The sequence below is a fragment of the Oncorhynchus mykiss genome, chromosome 5 (assembly GCF_057628025.1).
Source record: "Oncorhynchus mykiss isolate SJ-2025 chromosome 5, ASM5762802v1, whole genome shotgun sequence".
Classification (NCBI taxonomy): domain Eukaryota; kingdom Metazoa; phylum Chordata; class Actinopteri; order Salmoniformes; family Salmonidae; genus Oncorhynchus; species Oncorhynchus mykiss.
The window spans coordinates 14,181,950-14,197,447 of record NC_143026.1 but is presented as its reverse complement, the minus strand read 5'-3'; the positions used below and the strand labels follow the sequence as shown (position 1 = coordinate 14,197,447).

The following is a 15,498-nucleotide window of genomic DNA, read 5'->3' as shown; positions in this document are numbered from 1 at the left end:
GACGATTAATATTGACTGCTATTGATGTAAAATATTACTAGGTCTTTAAGAGTTTATTCGGAAGATAACAGCTCTATAAATATTATTTTGTGGTGCCCCGACTTTCTAGTTAACTTCTTATGGCTGCCATCCCGTTAACGGGATAATTGTCATCAACAACCGCTGAATTGCATAGCGCCACATTCAAATAATATTACTAAAAATACTTCTATTCATGAAATCACAAGTGCAATATTGCAAAACACAGTTTAGCCTATTGTTAATCTACCTGTCGTGTCAGATTTTGAAAATATGCTTTACAGCGAAAGCAATCCAAGCATTTGTGTAAGTTTATCGATCGCTCAACAAAACATTATGTACACCTAGCATCAAGTAGCTTGGTCAAGAAAATCAGAAAAGCAATCAAATTAATCGTTTACCTTTGATGATCTTTGGATGTTTTCACTCACGAGACTCCCAGTTACACAATAAATGTTCCTTTTGTTCCATAAAGATGATTTTTATATCCAAAATACCTCCGTTTGTTTGGCGCGTTATGTTCAGAAATCCACAGGAAAGAGCGGTCACGACAACGCAGACAAATTCCAAGTAGTATCCGTAAAGTCCACAGAAACATGTCAAATGTTTTTAATAATCAATCCTCAGGTTGCTTTTAAACTATATAAATCGATAATATATCAACTGCAAATGTCTTTTTCAGTCGGAGAGGGAAAGGCAATGGCTGCCCAAATTCTGTTACACATAAAAAAACGCTGCTGGCACCCGGCCATATAATGACGCGATGTTATCTTTCTCGCTCATTTTTCAAAATGAAAGCCTGAAACTATGTCTAAAGACAGTTGACACCTTGAGGAAGCAATAGGAAAGGGAATCTGGTTGATATCCCTTTAAATGGAGCAAAGGCAGGCTATGGAGTTCTCAAAATAGAAGCCACTTTCTGGTTTGATTTTCCTCAGTGTTTCGCCTGCAATATCAGTTCTGTTATACTCACAGACAATATTTTGACAGTTTTGGAAACTTTAGAGTGTTTTCTATCCAATACTAATAATAATATGCATATATTAGCAACTGAGACTGAGGAGCAGGCCATTTAGTTTGGGCAACTTATTCATCCACGCTACTCAATACTGCCCCCAGCCATAAGAAGTTAATTACATTTACATGATTAGCTCAATCAGGTAATATTAATTACAGAGAAAGGATTTTATAGAATAGCATGTCATATCACTTAATCCGGCATAGCCAAAGACATGACACATTTGATTAGTTGTTCAGGAATCTTATAGAAGGGTAGAAGTTGTTAAGAAGTATTTTGGACCACGTTCAATGCCATCGGAAGAATCCCGGAACATATTCCAGTCTGTGTTAGCAAAACAGTCCTGTAAAAACAGTCCTGTAGCTTAGCATCTGCTTCATCTGACCACTTTTTTTATTGACCGAGTCACTGATGCTTCCTGCTTTCATTTTTGCTTGTAAGCAGGAATCAGGAGGATAGCATTATGGTCAGATTTTCCAAATGTATGGTGAGCTTTGTACATGTGCGTCTCTGTGTGTGGAATAAAGGTGTTCTAGAGTTTTTTTCCTCTTGTTGCACATGTAACATGCTGGTAGAAATGAGGTAAAACAGATTTGCAATAAAGTCCCCAGCCACTAGGAGCACCGCCACTGGATGAGCATTTTCCTGTTTGCTTATGGACATATACAGCTCATTGACTGCACTCTTAGTGCCAGCATCGGTTTGTGGTGGTAAATAGACAGCTACGAAGAATATAGATGAACTCTCTTGGTAAATAGTGTGGTCTACAGCTTATCATGAGAAACTACCTCAGGCAAGCAAAACTTGAGACTTCATTATATTTCGTGCACGAGCTGTTGTTTACAAATATACATAGACCGTTACCCCTTGTCTTACAAGAGGCTGCTGTTCTATCCTGCCAAAAAAAAGTGTAAAACTGACCAGCTGTATGTTACTCATGTCGTCATTCAGCCACGACTCCGAGAAACATAAGATATTACAGTTTAATGCCTGTTGGTAGGATGTACGTGCTCGTAGTGAGTCTATTTTCTAATCCAATGATTGCCAACGTACAAAGGCAGATTACCCACTCGTCGTCGGATCCTTACAAGGCACCCAGACCTACATCCCCAATATATATTTGTCTCTTTCTCCTGCGAATGAGATTATGATGAGGGCCTTGTCGGTTCTCTGGAGTAAATCCTTTGTGTCCGACTCGTTAAAGAAAAAAATCTTCTTTCGGTACGAGGTGAGTAATCGCTGTCCTGATATCTAGAAGCTCTTTTCAGTCATAAAAGACGGTGGCAGAAACATTATGTATAAAACAAGTTAGAAATAATGTGGGAAAAAAACATAATAGCACAATTGTTTAGTGGACTGTAAAACCACAGCCATCAAGTTGACTAGCCTGATTAAATTAAAAAAACTATTTGTAAACAATGGTAACTCTTTGTAGAAGGGTACATGGGGTTCCCTGCGGTCAGATAGAAACTCACTCATTTTTCTTGAAGTCAAATAACAGCAATGCCACAGCGACGTCACTGCTGGGAGACTTCTTAAGGACACAGTAGTCCAGATCTTGATCATCCTGTGCACACACACACACCAGACATTATTGATCTCATCCTGTTAGTAGGAGTACCTCCTGTGTAGGCCTAGTCCATGTTGAAAAGCTTCAGTAATAACACCAAACAGATCTTAGACTAGAATGGATACTCACTAAATACGTAGAGAAGCCATTGCTGCTTGTCCTATCCAGACTGAATCCAACCTGAATAGGAAACAGGCAAAGATTACAAAATAGATGTTGGTCAGAGCCATGCATTTTGTTAATAAGAAGATTAAATGTACCTGGCTACATCATTTCCCAATGGGACTTCTCATGCAATGACAATTCCCAGAACAGTTATTGAACAGACCACTGACAGATATTGAAATGGATCTTACCGTGGAGCTGTCAATCTTGTCCAGATCCTCCCCAGTAAGGGTAAGACTGGACATATTCACTATCATGTAACCATGTTTGTAGAAGCCAAAAGTGTTCAGGTGGACTTTCTGTCGAATGTCATCCTGAAAGAATGTACATGACAAACAACATTTGATTTTGATCAAGGTCACTGTTAATTGACATTGTAGTATCAGTGCATTAGAGATTAGCTGGCCACCACACTTGGTCAATAACTGTGGCCTACCATTTTCAAATCATAGTACAAGGTGACCAGCTATTAAATCAATATCAACATAGCTAACAAGTGTTGCTTGTTAGCTAAAACGCTCAGTGGATAACATGTTAAATACAATTAGAGACGAGCAAGTATTGCGACCTTATGTCGTATCCACGCGTAATTAGCTACACTAGACGATGCATTTATTATGATGAACCGCTAGCTAGCTAGAAGCTAGGTCTGATTGGCATGAAACTCTATTCACTTGTATGACAGTAAGCGGCCATATGAAACTGACAAATAAACCTACCTCGAGTTTAAGATGATGTAACCTGCAATGGCTTTCTCTGAGAAATAACAAAAATAACACAATAGTAGCCGTAAACATATATATTTTGTCGGTCGCCATTTTTCTAAAAAAGCATACTTGCAAGAAACATACTTCCGGCAGGATTTACGCACTGACGCATAAAAAAAATTCTGCTACGTCGTACGTTTTTCTTGTTTTGCGTTAATCTTTTGTTTTGGGTAATACATTTTTCCTTGTGTTTTTGGTACTTTTCCTCGTTTGTTTAACAACAAATTACATGTTCTGCTTGAAACATTGAGAATGTAAAACAATTTCATCTTCATTACATTGGCTACATTCCAGGCCCTGTACAAAGCAAGTCAATCACCAAATATCAATTATGGAAAGAGTTGAAAATGCAGTAACCACATTAATACTAGCGCTCCCAAACTGGACAATATGATGCATAAGAAAACACACCTGTTAATGATTCATTTAATTATCTGAAGTGCACATACATTTAAAACCATAGAATTTCTCTGAAATGTTAAGACCACTTTGAAAGAGATTTGGGAATAGTCTAGCAGTTTCTAAACCCCAGAGAAATATTGGCTGCATTCCAGGCCAACTACATTGCAGTCACCTGCCAGATCGTACGACGCCTGGATCATATCAGCTACCTGTAGCATATAATGTAGCAATCTTATACCTGGCTGTGCAGTCGATAATAGGTCACCCATTAGTTGCTGGGTGTACTGCAGCAATGACTGCAATGTCAGACTAGAACAGGGCCAATCACTCAAATCGAGCGCTAATTTCCATGATACTTTGGGTATAAGCATTAGTCCAAAACGTTTTGCAACAGGAAACAAGAGTTTCTACTTTCTATTGGACAAATTCATGTAGAGCCCTCCCTGTTTTATTCCGTTGGGTTCCTAGTGAGTACACACACCCCCGGTGATTTTTTTTGTGTGTGTGGGGGGGGGGGGGGGGGGGGGAGATGTATTCATTAGTCAGTTTCCATTGTCAAACATTTTGCATTCCTCCACAACAGAAAACTGACAAATGTAGGTAGGTCCCTCCCGGTTTTGTTCCATTTGGTTGCTAGATTAAGACTGGTCCTATTGCAAAAAGCTTTGCAACAGATACAGACTTACAAATACACCCTACCTCTAGAGTGTGATTGTGTGTTTCTTTACAGTGGACGTACAGACACACATTTACAAGGCAGTGAACATTTTGAAATGTTAATGTCACAAAGCAACTGCAGTATAAAAGACTTATCAATTATGACAGCTTAGAGTAATTTACAGACATGTTAGTTGACATCGTGCTCAATGCTAAAGGTCTAGTTTTATTGTAGAGGTGTTACATTTTTATTTAACAAGGGAGAATATCTGATTTACCAAGACAATGATAGCTACACGAAGCACATTTGAAATGTTTAAGAATACAGTCAACATAATGCAAGTCCGCGAGATCGGCAAATGAGGATCTCACTAAGAAATAGTGAAACAAAATTTTAACTGTTCTCTTTGTAAGAAATCCAGTTCATGTTGCAACACTCTCCCTATGTGTCTCTTATTGGTAGCAATGAACGGACAGGAAAGAAAGCCATTCTTGTACACAACCCAAAGAAACGTACTGGGTGGAAAGAGTGAGGCCTTTGACTAACCGTTTCCACACTTTCTTTGGATTACCTGTCATTTTCGGGGCCTACCGTCCCACTGCCGTCTTCTCAAACGCTTTTAAAGCACAATACCACTTCACGTAAACAATAACAGTAAACACCCGTGTCATACTAGAAGGCGCACAAATTAACCCCCCAAGAGGCCATGTAAACAGTTTTGGCTTCAAATATAAGACTTAAGGTTAATATGTTTTCTATTGTTGGAGACTATTTGACTTGAATCCATGTGTTGCATGAGCCAGTTTATAATTGCATAATCCATTAATTAGTAGTAATAACTTGTCATTGGTTAGGATGCTGGGACTGGAGATTTATTGCAGTGCAGGGGAGGCTAGATTGTGTGTGAGAGACTAGTCTCTCTTACACACACCTGCCCACAAAGGATCTGGACTCATGCTAACATCAATAGGGGGAGGAACAGAGTTCTTGCCCAGCACTGACTGACTGTTTATCCTAGACCCAAAGAGGTGACCCCACCTAGCCAGAAGGCATAAATATATATGCATGTGTGACCGGTTTGTGTGCTATGGAGCTGTAGCATCCAGTTTGTGTGTAATACATATAGTTTAAGCTTCCTTTGGTGTCTATCTGGAATTTGTACCAGAACCTTACACTGATTGTTCTGTATCTCTGGTTCTTTTCATAGTGTACTGATGTGTATATATTTTAAAATTTCATTTTGGGCTCATCTGTAAAAGAGACCAGTCTCAAAATGACTCCCTGTCACAATAAAATAAACGTGTGATCCTCAGTAAGGCTGTGTGTGGTACTGGCTAAAACATTTGACATGAACTTGTATTGGCCAGAGCCCTCTATCAATTGAAATGCAATGGCCATTTCTATTATGCTTACCAAGGACTCGGGGTAACACAAAACCCTGTTGCCTGGTACAAATTGAATAACCTACTAGTAAGCATAGCTAACAAGCTTCCCCTTAGGCTGCATGATATCCCAGCATTTAGCTCTCTCCAGAGAGGGTTTCTTCTTGATTCTGCTTACCAGACAAATCAATCTGATCTATTGCTGTTCTGACAGAACCATCCCTTTAAGAGGCAAAGGAAGGGTCAAGGTGTTTCAGGACGCCCCCAACCAGATGGAGGCTTCCAGCGACGAGGACGTGGATGCCAGTGGCATCTCTTAGCGGAGCGGCTTTGGCAGTCACGCTGGGCTTGACGGGGATGACCCTCTTGTCCGGATGTGCCAAGACAGAGTCCCTGCCCTGGCTGAGCCACTGGAGGGCGCTGAGGATGCAGGGGAAAACTAAGGTTTTGCTGCAGCACTCGGCTGCCACCAGTGGGAGAACATTGCGGGAGATGAGCAGCTGGTCGCCGGGCTTCTCTTCCTGGCCGTTGAGCAGGCGCCAGCTCCTCTGGTTGTCCAGGCAACGGGTGAGCATGTTTTCCACAGAGACATTGAAGTTTTGTTGGTCTGAGGAGAGAGGGAAGGCATTCGGGGGTAAAGGTTACACAATGCTACTCTGCTAGATTCTTCCAGAATCAAAATGGGTATAATTTAAAATGGCAGATTGTCAAAGGGAAATCACATGCAGAACAATTTAATTTTAGTTTCACTTTTCAAACATTAATAGCCAGAACATAAAAGCAACACTTCGGCCAATAGATTTATGACAATGTTTGCTGGTTTGGACACCATGTTAATAACACAGCAACATCTTTCTTTGCCCTTCCATTGACAGTGAAGTGAGAACATGCTCACATCCACACCAATGATTAACACAGATCGCGACGCATAATTACAACAGCAGAGCTATTCATTTAGTCATACCAGGCTACCGTTTGATCTGTCAAGCCGCAGTCATTGACAAAGTAGTTGATGCATGTTATGCCTGGCTAAAAATCACAATGTGATAGCCTTACCTGCATTACATGATGCAATGGCCTCTGTGATGTTGGGGCAGAACACAGCAAAGTCAAAATGGCACGGCTGAAATCCCAATATAGAAAAAAAAACTAAATCAGTTACAGTTGTCCTACTAGCATGGCACATACTTTTACATTTTAGTCATTTAGCAAACACTCTTAACCAGAGCGACTTACAGGAGCAATTAGTGTTAGATGCCTTGCTCAAGGGCACATAGAGATTTCACTTAGTCAGCTTGGGGATTCGAACCAGCGACCTTTGTTACTGCCCACTGCTCTTAACCACTAGGCTAGCTGCTGTCCATACAGTGCGTTCATCAAGTATTCAGACGCCTAGAATTTTTCCATTTTACAACCTTACTCAAATTTATTCAATTATTTTGTCCCCCACTCACAATACTCCATAATGACAAAGCAAAAACATGTCTAGAAATGTTTGTACATTTTAAATCTCACAATTAAGTAAGTATTTAAGACCCTTTACTCAGCACTTTTTTGAAGCGCCTTTGTAAATCGCTGCCAGTAGGGTCTTCTTGGGTATGACTCTACAAGCTCGGCACAGCTGTATTTGGGGAGTTTCTCCCATTCTGCCAATTATTGGAAAAATGACTTGTGTCATGCAAAGTAGACATCCTAACCAACTTGATATAACTATCGTTTGTTAACAAGACATTTGTGGAATGGTTGAAAAACGAGTTAATGACTCCAACCTAAGTGTAAGTAAACTTCCGACTTCAACTGTATGCATCTGTTTATTTGTAATACATTTGCAAATGTTTCTAAAAACATGTTTTCCCTCTCATTATGGGGTATTGTGTGTAGATGGATGAAATAATTGTTTCACCATTGTGAATAAGGCTGTAATGTGGAAAAAGGGAAGGGGTCTGAAAACTTTCCGAATGCACTGTATATGACAATACCATCACAGCAAGATGGGCTGACATTTGTGATTGGGACACATTGATTGAATGTTTAGTACTTATCGTTGTTGGACAGTTAACCTAGCCTAGGGTACTCACAACCAGTAACTTTAGCATGGCTGCAGAGTCTCTCTCCCCTGTGGCGTTGAACAGTAGCACTCTGACTACAGGACCACTGTGAGGAGACATAGGGGGTAGGTATACGGTTAGGATACCAGAGATTATCAACTGACAGACTTTGCTTGAATTGCAGAGCTCAACAAATGGTAAGGTGCATAGACTACAATTGACAGGACAACACAGACCTAGTGGAGCACAAACTCACACGCAGATACTGACCCTGTGGTTCTTTCGTGTTGAGAGGCAACCTCGCTGAACCAGCTTACACAGGCCAGCATGCTACGGGTGGTGTGGGCCCCATCCAGGAAGTAGGTGACTGGGCCATGCTTCAGAGTCTGGGTCCTCCCCGGCCATTCAGTCTCCTCCAGCCCTACCGCCCAAGAGGAAAGTGATGTACTGTTGCTGAATACCAAAATGGGACCCTAGCATCTACTGCAGATCTAAAATGATTGGATAGGTGTAAGCAGGAAGTTGCGCTGGAGGCTTCCTTGGTTGTTGGTGCTGAAACAGGGGAACGAACCATGGACCTTGATATACAGTCCACCTAGTCCTCTGCTATAAAGCCATTAGTAATTCAACCCGCACCCCACAATCCTCAAATTCAGAGAAAAACACTTAGTATTTTCATGACCTATCAATGCTCAGGTGACTGTTCACCCCCGTGGGTTTCACCGGAGGCTGTTATTTTGCAGGTGAGTGTGTTGGAGTTGTTCTATTGAACTGACCTTTCGCCATAATGGGGCTTGGCTGAAAGGCAGCGGCCGGTGACACGCCTTTACTCTCGCCAGCGGGGGAAGGGATGCTCTGGTCTACAGAAGAGTAGAAGATGAGGAATACACATGACCTGAAATCACCACACAATCAAAACATACCATGTCCAATAATCTCACACCTGTATACACCCAGGTTGTTCCTTTACCCTACCACCCCCAGACCAGCCTCAAACACTCACTCCCACCTACCAGGAAGGCAGCGTCTCTGTAGCCAGCTGTGGCTGAGCTGCAGGGCAAGGGAGGCGTTGGAGCGCTGGTGGTGGCCAGCCAGGCCCAGACGCAGAGGTCCCGAGTCAGCAGGGTACTCCTCCAGTTCTGGGCACACCCAGAGAGGACACTGAGGAGGAGGAAGAGAGAGGGTAGGAGAAATAGTAAAAGTTATTCAAGGACAGTCCAAGGGACAGATTCACATCAAAGTCCAATATTATGCCATTGTGTTACCCTGAAATGTGACATTTCACTCCAAAATGAGTGGGGCACCACTGCTAAATAAATACAGGGGAAACATTGTGTTCATACGTCATTGTAGGCCAGGTATCTACAAACTGTCTACAGACAATGTTGTATCTTGTTTTATGACTTCTTTATTGGCTCTCACCCCAATCTCCTTCGCTCTCTCTTTGAGAACCACCATAGGGCTGTCTGGTTGCTTCACAGTGAAGGCAGGAACTCCTGGCTGAGGAGACACGAGAAATAATTCAATAACGTCAGTAACTCCTACTGTTTATTTCAGCATAGTCAAAATGTGAACACTTGTGTCTTTCTTGGTGTTTTACTACATGCATTAAACAACCACGCCTCAATTGAGGCTACTTTGTAACATTCTAGAGGTGCTGTTCTGAAAATGTTCTGTGTCAGAATGTATCAAAAGTGCGGCCTTGACAAAGCAAGAGTCAAACTGTACTGCAATCTAACCTTAAAAATGCCCCCTTTCTGCCAGGCAATTTTCTCGATGGTATCCCCCAGTATTGAGGTGTGATCTATACCCAGGGAGGCGATGCCACACACCCACGGCCTCCTGTCAGAGGAGGACATACAGAGCATAGACTACAGAGTTCAGTGGACTCAATGGATCGTCACACAAAATAACTTTGTTTATACAGCAGGGAAAGTGAGATAAATGGTCTGTACGATACTGCATGCAGAGGCGGCATAAATTACATTTTTAAACAGATTTCATGTTAAAGGTAGACTAAATGACATAGCCATGTGGTAGAAGTGAACGACAGGCAACACTCCGATCTCACATCATCTGCGCATGCGTACGGCTTCACTTCACACTGTTACAGCGTAGTAGCCACGGGAACAAAACAGAGAAGTTGAGCCTCCTGTTTCAACGCTCTTAGTGGTTTCAGAAATTGACCCACTAGGTGGTTTACTTTCTGCATCTACGTCATAGCGCTGAGTCTACCTTTAACTAGTTTGTATTAGCTACTTGTTTTGAAAGTGTAACCAGCGGGTGAAGGGTGAGAACAGAAATTAACTGCATGTCAGATCTACCAGTTCTCTTGTTGGTGACCATCTAGTGTAGTACTAGCTTTGATCTGACCATGGAGAGTTCCTACAGGCGAGAATGAGTTGCATCTCAATTATGGGAAAGTACAGGGGCAAGTCAAATTAATAATTTGTCCAGCGTAGAAAATGTTTTCCATACATAGTTAGAATTAGATAAGCTTATCAAAAACCTGAATGCTTGTGCCTGCGTTGCACATCTTTTGAAAGTCTAACTCATTTAAAAGTCTGTTCTCAACAACCCTCTTCAAATAGCACCTAATGTCTCTCTCGCTCTATCAACTAACAATAAATGGAGACCTTTCATTGCAAAATGGGGCTGCTGACAAATGGGAGGCTTGACGAGACAGTCAGTCACGCTTTGTTAACGAGGTCGCACCATAGGACAAAATGGTGGAAGGGCTTGTCGAGTGAGTTCAGTGAGACATTAGGCACACAGCAGTAGTCACTAGAGACTTTGGAACTGAGCCAGGGGGTACAGTGAGGGGAATTAGGGTATGCTGCAGAGGGGGATTCCATGAGAGGGAATGGTTACATCAGCTGCATCATCATCAAAGAGATCTATTTCTAATCTAATTAACGGCCATTACGGACCATTGAACTAAATCCTGTTCATTTCCCATCCCATAGGATCCAACTACATGCTTCTTACCTGATTATGTTGGTGCAGTCGTAGGCTCCACCAATCCCAACCTCAATCACTGCCAAGTCCACCTGCATCACAAGACAATATGGGTGGCTGAGCTCAACCCACATTTCTATTCAGTCATTTCAAGAGGTCAATTGAAAGAATTGATGAGTGCCATTTTTTTATTTTACCAAGAAGAATTGAGTCATGAAATGTAATTAACTTCCTGATTTGATGAGTCGATCTGACCCTGTGACAGATAGGCCATAACTCTCATCAGAAATGTTTACCAGTACAGGTTGTGACTCATTAGTAGCCACGAAGACACCAATATAAAACCACCAATATAAAAAATGAATTAAAGAAAGGTCACCACTATGCATTATAGTGTCTGCAAAACATGAGGGGCCCCTTGTCTCCTTTTTCATGCCAATCCTATCAGGTGTGTGAAGAATTGAACAAGGACAGAAGGGAAAGGGAGCACCCACCAGCCCTAGACACCCCAGCAATGCTGCACAGGGACACCAGAGGTATGATGGGAATACAGGACCTGATATGAGAGATGTGGTACACTGGTTATAGCGACCTACCTTCTCCTGCAGGAAGATGTGGAAGGCCAGGATTGTCAGGAAGCGGAAGTAAGCGGGCATACTCCCCCCGTGAGTGTCCTGAGAGGGGTCAAAGGTCAACAGGATATTACTATAACAGCTTCGTAGTATCCCTTCAACATCTCAAAGAGCAAATACGCAACCTCATTTAAGGGCGACAGCTACAGCATGGGACATCTACAACAAATCATATGACACACATGCATGCACTGGTCATTATAGGACGAGAGGTTTTTCATTTTCTTCCTAAACTCAATTATCAGTTCTAACGGCTAGAGACAGGAATACTACACAAGGTAAAGCGGGCTGAATTACAGGCAATGGCCCAAACCCAGATGTATACCGGTTACAGGCAAATTGTGAAGGGCCCTGCTATTTTAAATGTATGAGTAGAACTCATTTAGTTTCCAGTTCAGACAGTGGTACTTTATTAGTACGTCCAACGTAAAAATATTTGAAGAATCTATTCATTTTATTTTCTCTACAGGAAAAGAGAGAATGTGTCATATTCTGAAACACATTAAGGACACCTTCTCCTTGGAGGTCAATGACCAGGAGCACAGAAAGCAGAACTCCAAACCGTCACTACAATTGGAATCGTAACCTTTTTCCACAACTACCTTGGTTTCATACAGCCGTCCATACACCTGCCAGAAATATTTTGTGAAGAGTTCTTTGCCGATTGGTTTTCCATTAATTCTTATCCTCTCCCTGACTTGTACCAAATGTGGGGAACTGCAATCGACAGAAAAGAAATGTGTTAACAGTCAAAAACATGACTTAAAATATATAATTGAGGATGATTAATTCTTAAAAATAGGGGTATGGTAAGCGAACCTTTGCAGTAGAGTAGAAATTCACTGAAACATTTCTCAATTTCTTATGACTAAAATGAGTCTCGTTTCTCCAATAAATCTTCAGAAGGTTTAAAAATCTAAAACATGGGAATGTTTATCTAACACTAACCTAATAAAAGCAGTTCTGTATGAATGAGGTTTATGCAAAAAATAAATTAGGTAAAATCATAACGTCTGATCTTCAGGTCGGAAAGTCTGAGCTCTAGAAAGATGCCAGAATTTCCGACTTGGATGACCTCTCAAAACAAATTTTCCCAGTGGGATCATTTTTTCTCAGTTGTCTTGAACGCACTGAAGGTGGAGATTTCCGAGTTCCCAGTTGTCTTGCACTGCATCATGCACAAATTCATGCTGTTCCTATGACCAAAGAAAGTGAAATATTCCTGAATATTAAAATAGACAAACTGCTAATAACAATAGAAACCCAGGGCTATAGATACACTTGGCTAATCATTAATTGCAGCGAGAGTGGATGTAGGGGGAAGTGCGTTGTGTTTTGTAGTAGTGTTTAATAAAAAATGTAAAAGGTGTTAACAGAGCTGAATAAAACAGACATGAACTCACTCAAAAGCCACAGCTCTTTGTTATATTCTTTGACAGTCTCTGGCCATGGTTTAAAAAAAGTTTTGAAATCACACATAGGCTGTGGCCAGGGTTGTGGATGCCGTCTGGTGATTTGAGCTATCCGATTGGCCAGCGCAATAGGCACACTCGATTTAGCCACAGTCGATCATGACCACTGCTCTGTAACTACTACACAAGAACGTTGGCTCAGCAGTCAGTGAACTTACTGAATAATGTTTCATGCAGGAAATCAGATGACAGGTTATGGCTGGGTTAACTGGATGAGGCTGGTAATCACAAGTAAATGTCCTCAACTCTGCATCAAAAACAGTCCTTTTTTTCTCTCAATTAATTTGCTGTAGTTAGGACTGCTCTGGATTTGATACTTCTGGATATGTACCTGTAAAATCCAGTCCGAAAACCATAACTTCTCAGTATTTGTTCTGTGAAGGCACACGTTGACCCCTGAAAGATAAAACATTTGAAACATTACTCACCTTCTTCCAACAATGCCATAACAAGTTGTTTACGACATTTGTTTAGCAAACTTTGCACAAGATACGAGCTTGGGTCTATCTCATAGATTAGTGGATTTAAACGCACACTCCACACACCTTGCCTTTCGTTCCTGTGACATGAATGATATTGAGATGGTCAAGTTCTTCCACCTTGGAATCAAAATGGGAAAACATTTAGATTAGGAGATAATCAATTCTTGACCATTTCAAATGTTAGGGGTAGACACAGAATAAATGGTAGGGGTAGACACTGCTGGAGAATATATTTACCACCAGGCCTGCTCGCTCCAGGAAGCCCCTCATGGCCTGGAGCTGGAGTTGAGGGTGACCCCGCTCTCGACGCACTTGCTCCAGGGCACAGGCATTGGTCTGCAGGGTATTGAGGGTGCATACTGCGTCCTGTAGTGGCAGAAATAAAACACAAGAGTCCAAATAGTTTTTAATATCTCTGGATGGCATTGCATTTTATTTTACCTACCTATTTTGCCTAGTTAACTAGGCAAGTCAGTTAAGAACAAATTCTTATTTTCAATGACAGCCTTGTTCGGGGCAGAACGACAGATTTTTACCTTGCCAGCTCGGGGATTCGATCTTGCAACCTTTCGGTTACAAGTCTATCGCTCTAACCACTAGCCTACCTGCCGCCCCAGAATTGTAAAAAAAATTGAAATTAAAACCTTGCCAATTCCACTTTCGTAGTGTTTGATGCACACACGTGTTTCATTCAGACTATAGTTGATAACGGGGAGAAAACGCTTACATTAACAAAATCATTTCACATGCCAGGCGCAGTGGTCTAAACTTTAAGAAGACTGTCACTGTCTGTTGAATGCATGAGTTTACCATGGTAGCTATATTTACTTTGTTAATAATCTCGCACCATGACTTCACCAGCCACACGTAGCCTGTGGGCTGAGCTATCCAGCTAGATAGTAGAGACCGTTTGTGGAGATGGCTAGCTTGCAAGTAAGTGAAAGTTGAGCAGGTATGTTTGGTACAGCAGCTACGTTTACTGTCTGAACAGTGCACACCTTTTTAATTGGGGCGTTGGGGTTTGCATATTAACTAGTTTAAGTAGGCTAACAAAATATCAAATTGCTCAGCGGAGTATTTATTATTTTTGACAAATAACTTGAGGAAAACATTTATGCTGAGAAGTTTGCTAAAACTGACCCGCGCCATGCTGCCTAGCCTCATAACTTGCAACAGAGAGCAGATTAGCTAACGTCCACCCCAAAGCCAGTCCATTCGGGAGTTGTAATAGTATTTGTCCCTTGCACGCGAACACTAGTTTGCTGATTTGAAGGTAAATGATTACTAGATAGATGGCGAAGTAGGAAAATGGCTCTCATTTATTTGTATGTATAGCAAGCTGTTGATCAAGTTGAACGTGAGCCATAAACTTGTCAAACTAGCGAGGTAACGTTAAATAGTACGTTAACTTGCTAGCACATTGGCTAGTAGATGATAGCCACAGTATCTTACCTGATACTCCATTCTGTGAAGTAGCGGTTCTGCCTTTGTACTTGAACACTTCACTGTGGTAAACTTGGACGACCAGTCCTTCTGGCGGAGGAACGCGGCAAATACGGAGCTCCGCTCCAACAGGCGAGAAAAGCTTACCATCATGGGGCTTGTGTAAACGCACACAGGAAACTGCCGCCAAATTTGGGCGATATTCCTGTCAGAACGTGATGTCGTCACGCCACGCCTATTGAGAGAAATGTATTGTTCTGTGGGGTTTATCGGCGGTTGGCATCCAACGCTATGGTGCATTACCGCCACCTACTGTACTGGAGTGTGGGCCAGAAACAAGGAGGAACTAAATCCTACCTGCCAGCCCCGTTTCTCTTAAAAAAAGACAGCAACATTTTTGAAGCTGTATCTAATGATGTTCTACACATTATGCTCATAGGAGAGAGGAGGTGGATGTGAAGGTGCAAATGAGCAAGTCAGTGG

At 41.8% G+C, this 15,498-nt stretch overlaps 2 protein-coding genes across 2 annotated transcripts in view; both read right to left on the bottom strand.

Annotated features, from left to right (window-relative positions):
• Positions 1 to 3,667, bottom strand: part of gpr107 (G protein-coupled receptor 107) — a 32,494-nt gene extending 28,827 nt beyond the window's left edge. Inside the window, exons 1-4 of the mRNA XM_021601762.3 lie at positions 3,491 to 3,667; positions 2,963 to 3,085; positions 2,736 to 2,786; positions 2,512 to 2,603 (exon numbers count right to left, since the gene is read on the bottom strand). Of these exons, the coding sequence (XP_021457437.1) occupies positions 2,512 to 2,603; positions 2,736 to 2,786; positions 2,963 to 3,085; positions 3,491 to 3,589 (365 nt within the window). The 5' untranslated portion in view covers positions 3,590 to 3,667. The remainder of the gene's footprint in view (positions 1 to 2,511; positions 2,604 to 2,735; positions 2,787 to 2,962; positions 3,086 to 3,490) is intronic.
• A 1,136-nt stretch (positions 3,668 to 4,803) lies between these two features.
• Positions 4,804 to 15,249, bottom strand: fpgs (folylpolyglutamate synthase). The gene is made up of 15 exons (XM_021601761.3): positions 15,025 to 15,249; positions 13,810 to 13,938; positions 13,636 to 13,689; positions 13,422 to 13,486; positions 12,221 to 12,335; positions 11,583 to 11,660; positions 11,017 to 11,078; positions 9,768 to 9,870; positions 9,451 to 9,528; positions 9,042 to 9,189; positions 8,805 to 8,888; positions 8,299 to 8,449; positions 8,059 to 8,134; positions 7,037 to 7,103; positions 4,804 to 6,587 (listed from the first exon to the last, which is right to left on the bottom strand). The coding sequence occupies exons 1-15, from the start codon at positions 15,166 to 15,168 to the stop codon at positions 6,205 to 6,207; spliced, it is 1,737 nt and encodes a 578-aa protein (XP_021457436.1). The 5' UTR covers positions 15,169 to 15,249; the 3' UTR covers positions 4,804 to 6,204.
• Positions 15,250 to 15,498: the final 249 nt, after the last annotated feature.

Excerpts from the sequence above, each read along its gene's own strand:
- fpgs (XM_021601761.3), bottom strand. The coding sequence starts at position 15,168 with ATGATGGTAAGCTTTTCTCGCCTGTTGGAGCGGAGCTCCGTATTTGCC. Across the intron at positions 11,079-11,582 it reads ACATCTTCCTGCAGGAGAAG|GTGGACTTGGCAGTGATTGA; the intron begins GTAGGTCGCTAT and ends CTTGTGATGCAG. Across the intron at positions 9,529-9,767 it reads AGAAAGGGGGCATTTTTAAG|CCAGGAGTTCCTGCCTTCAC; the intron begins GTTAGATTGCAG and ends GTGTCTCCTCAG.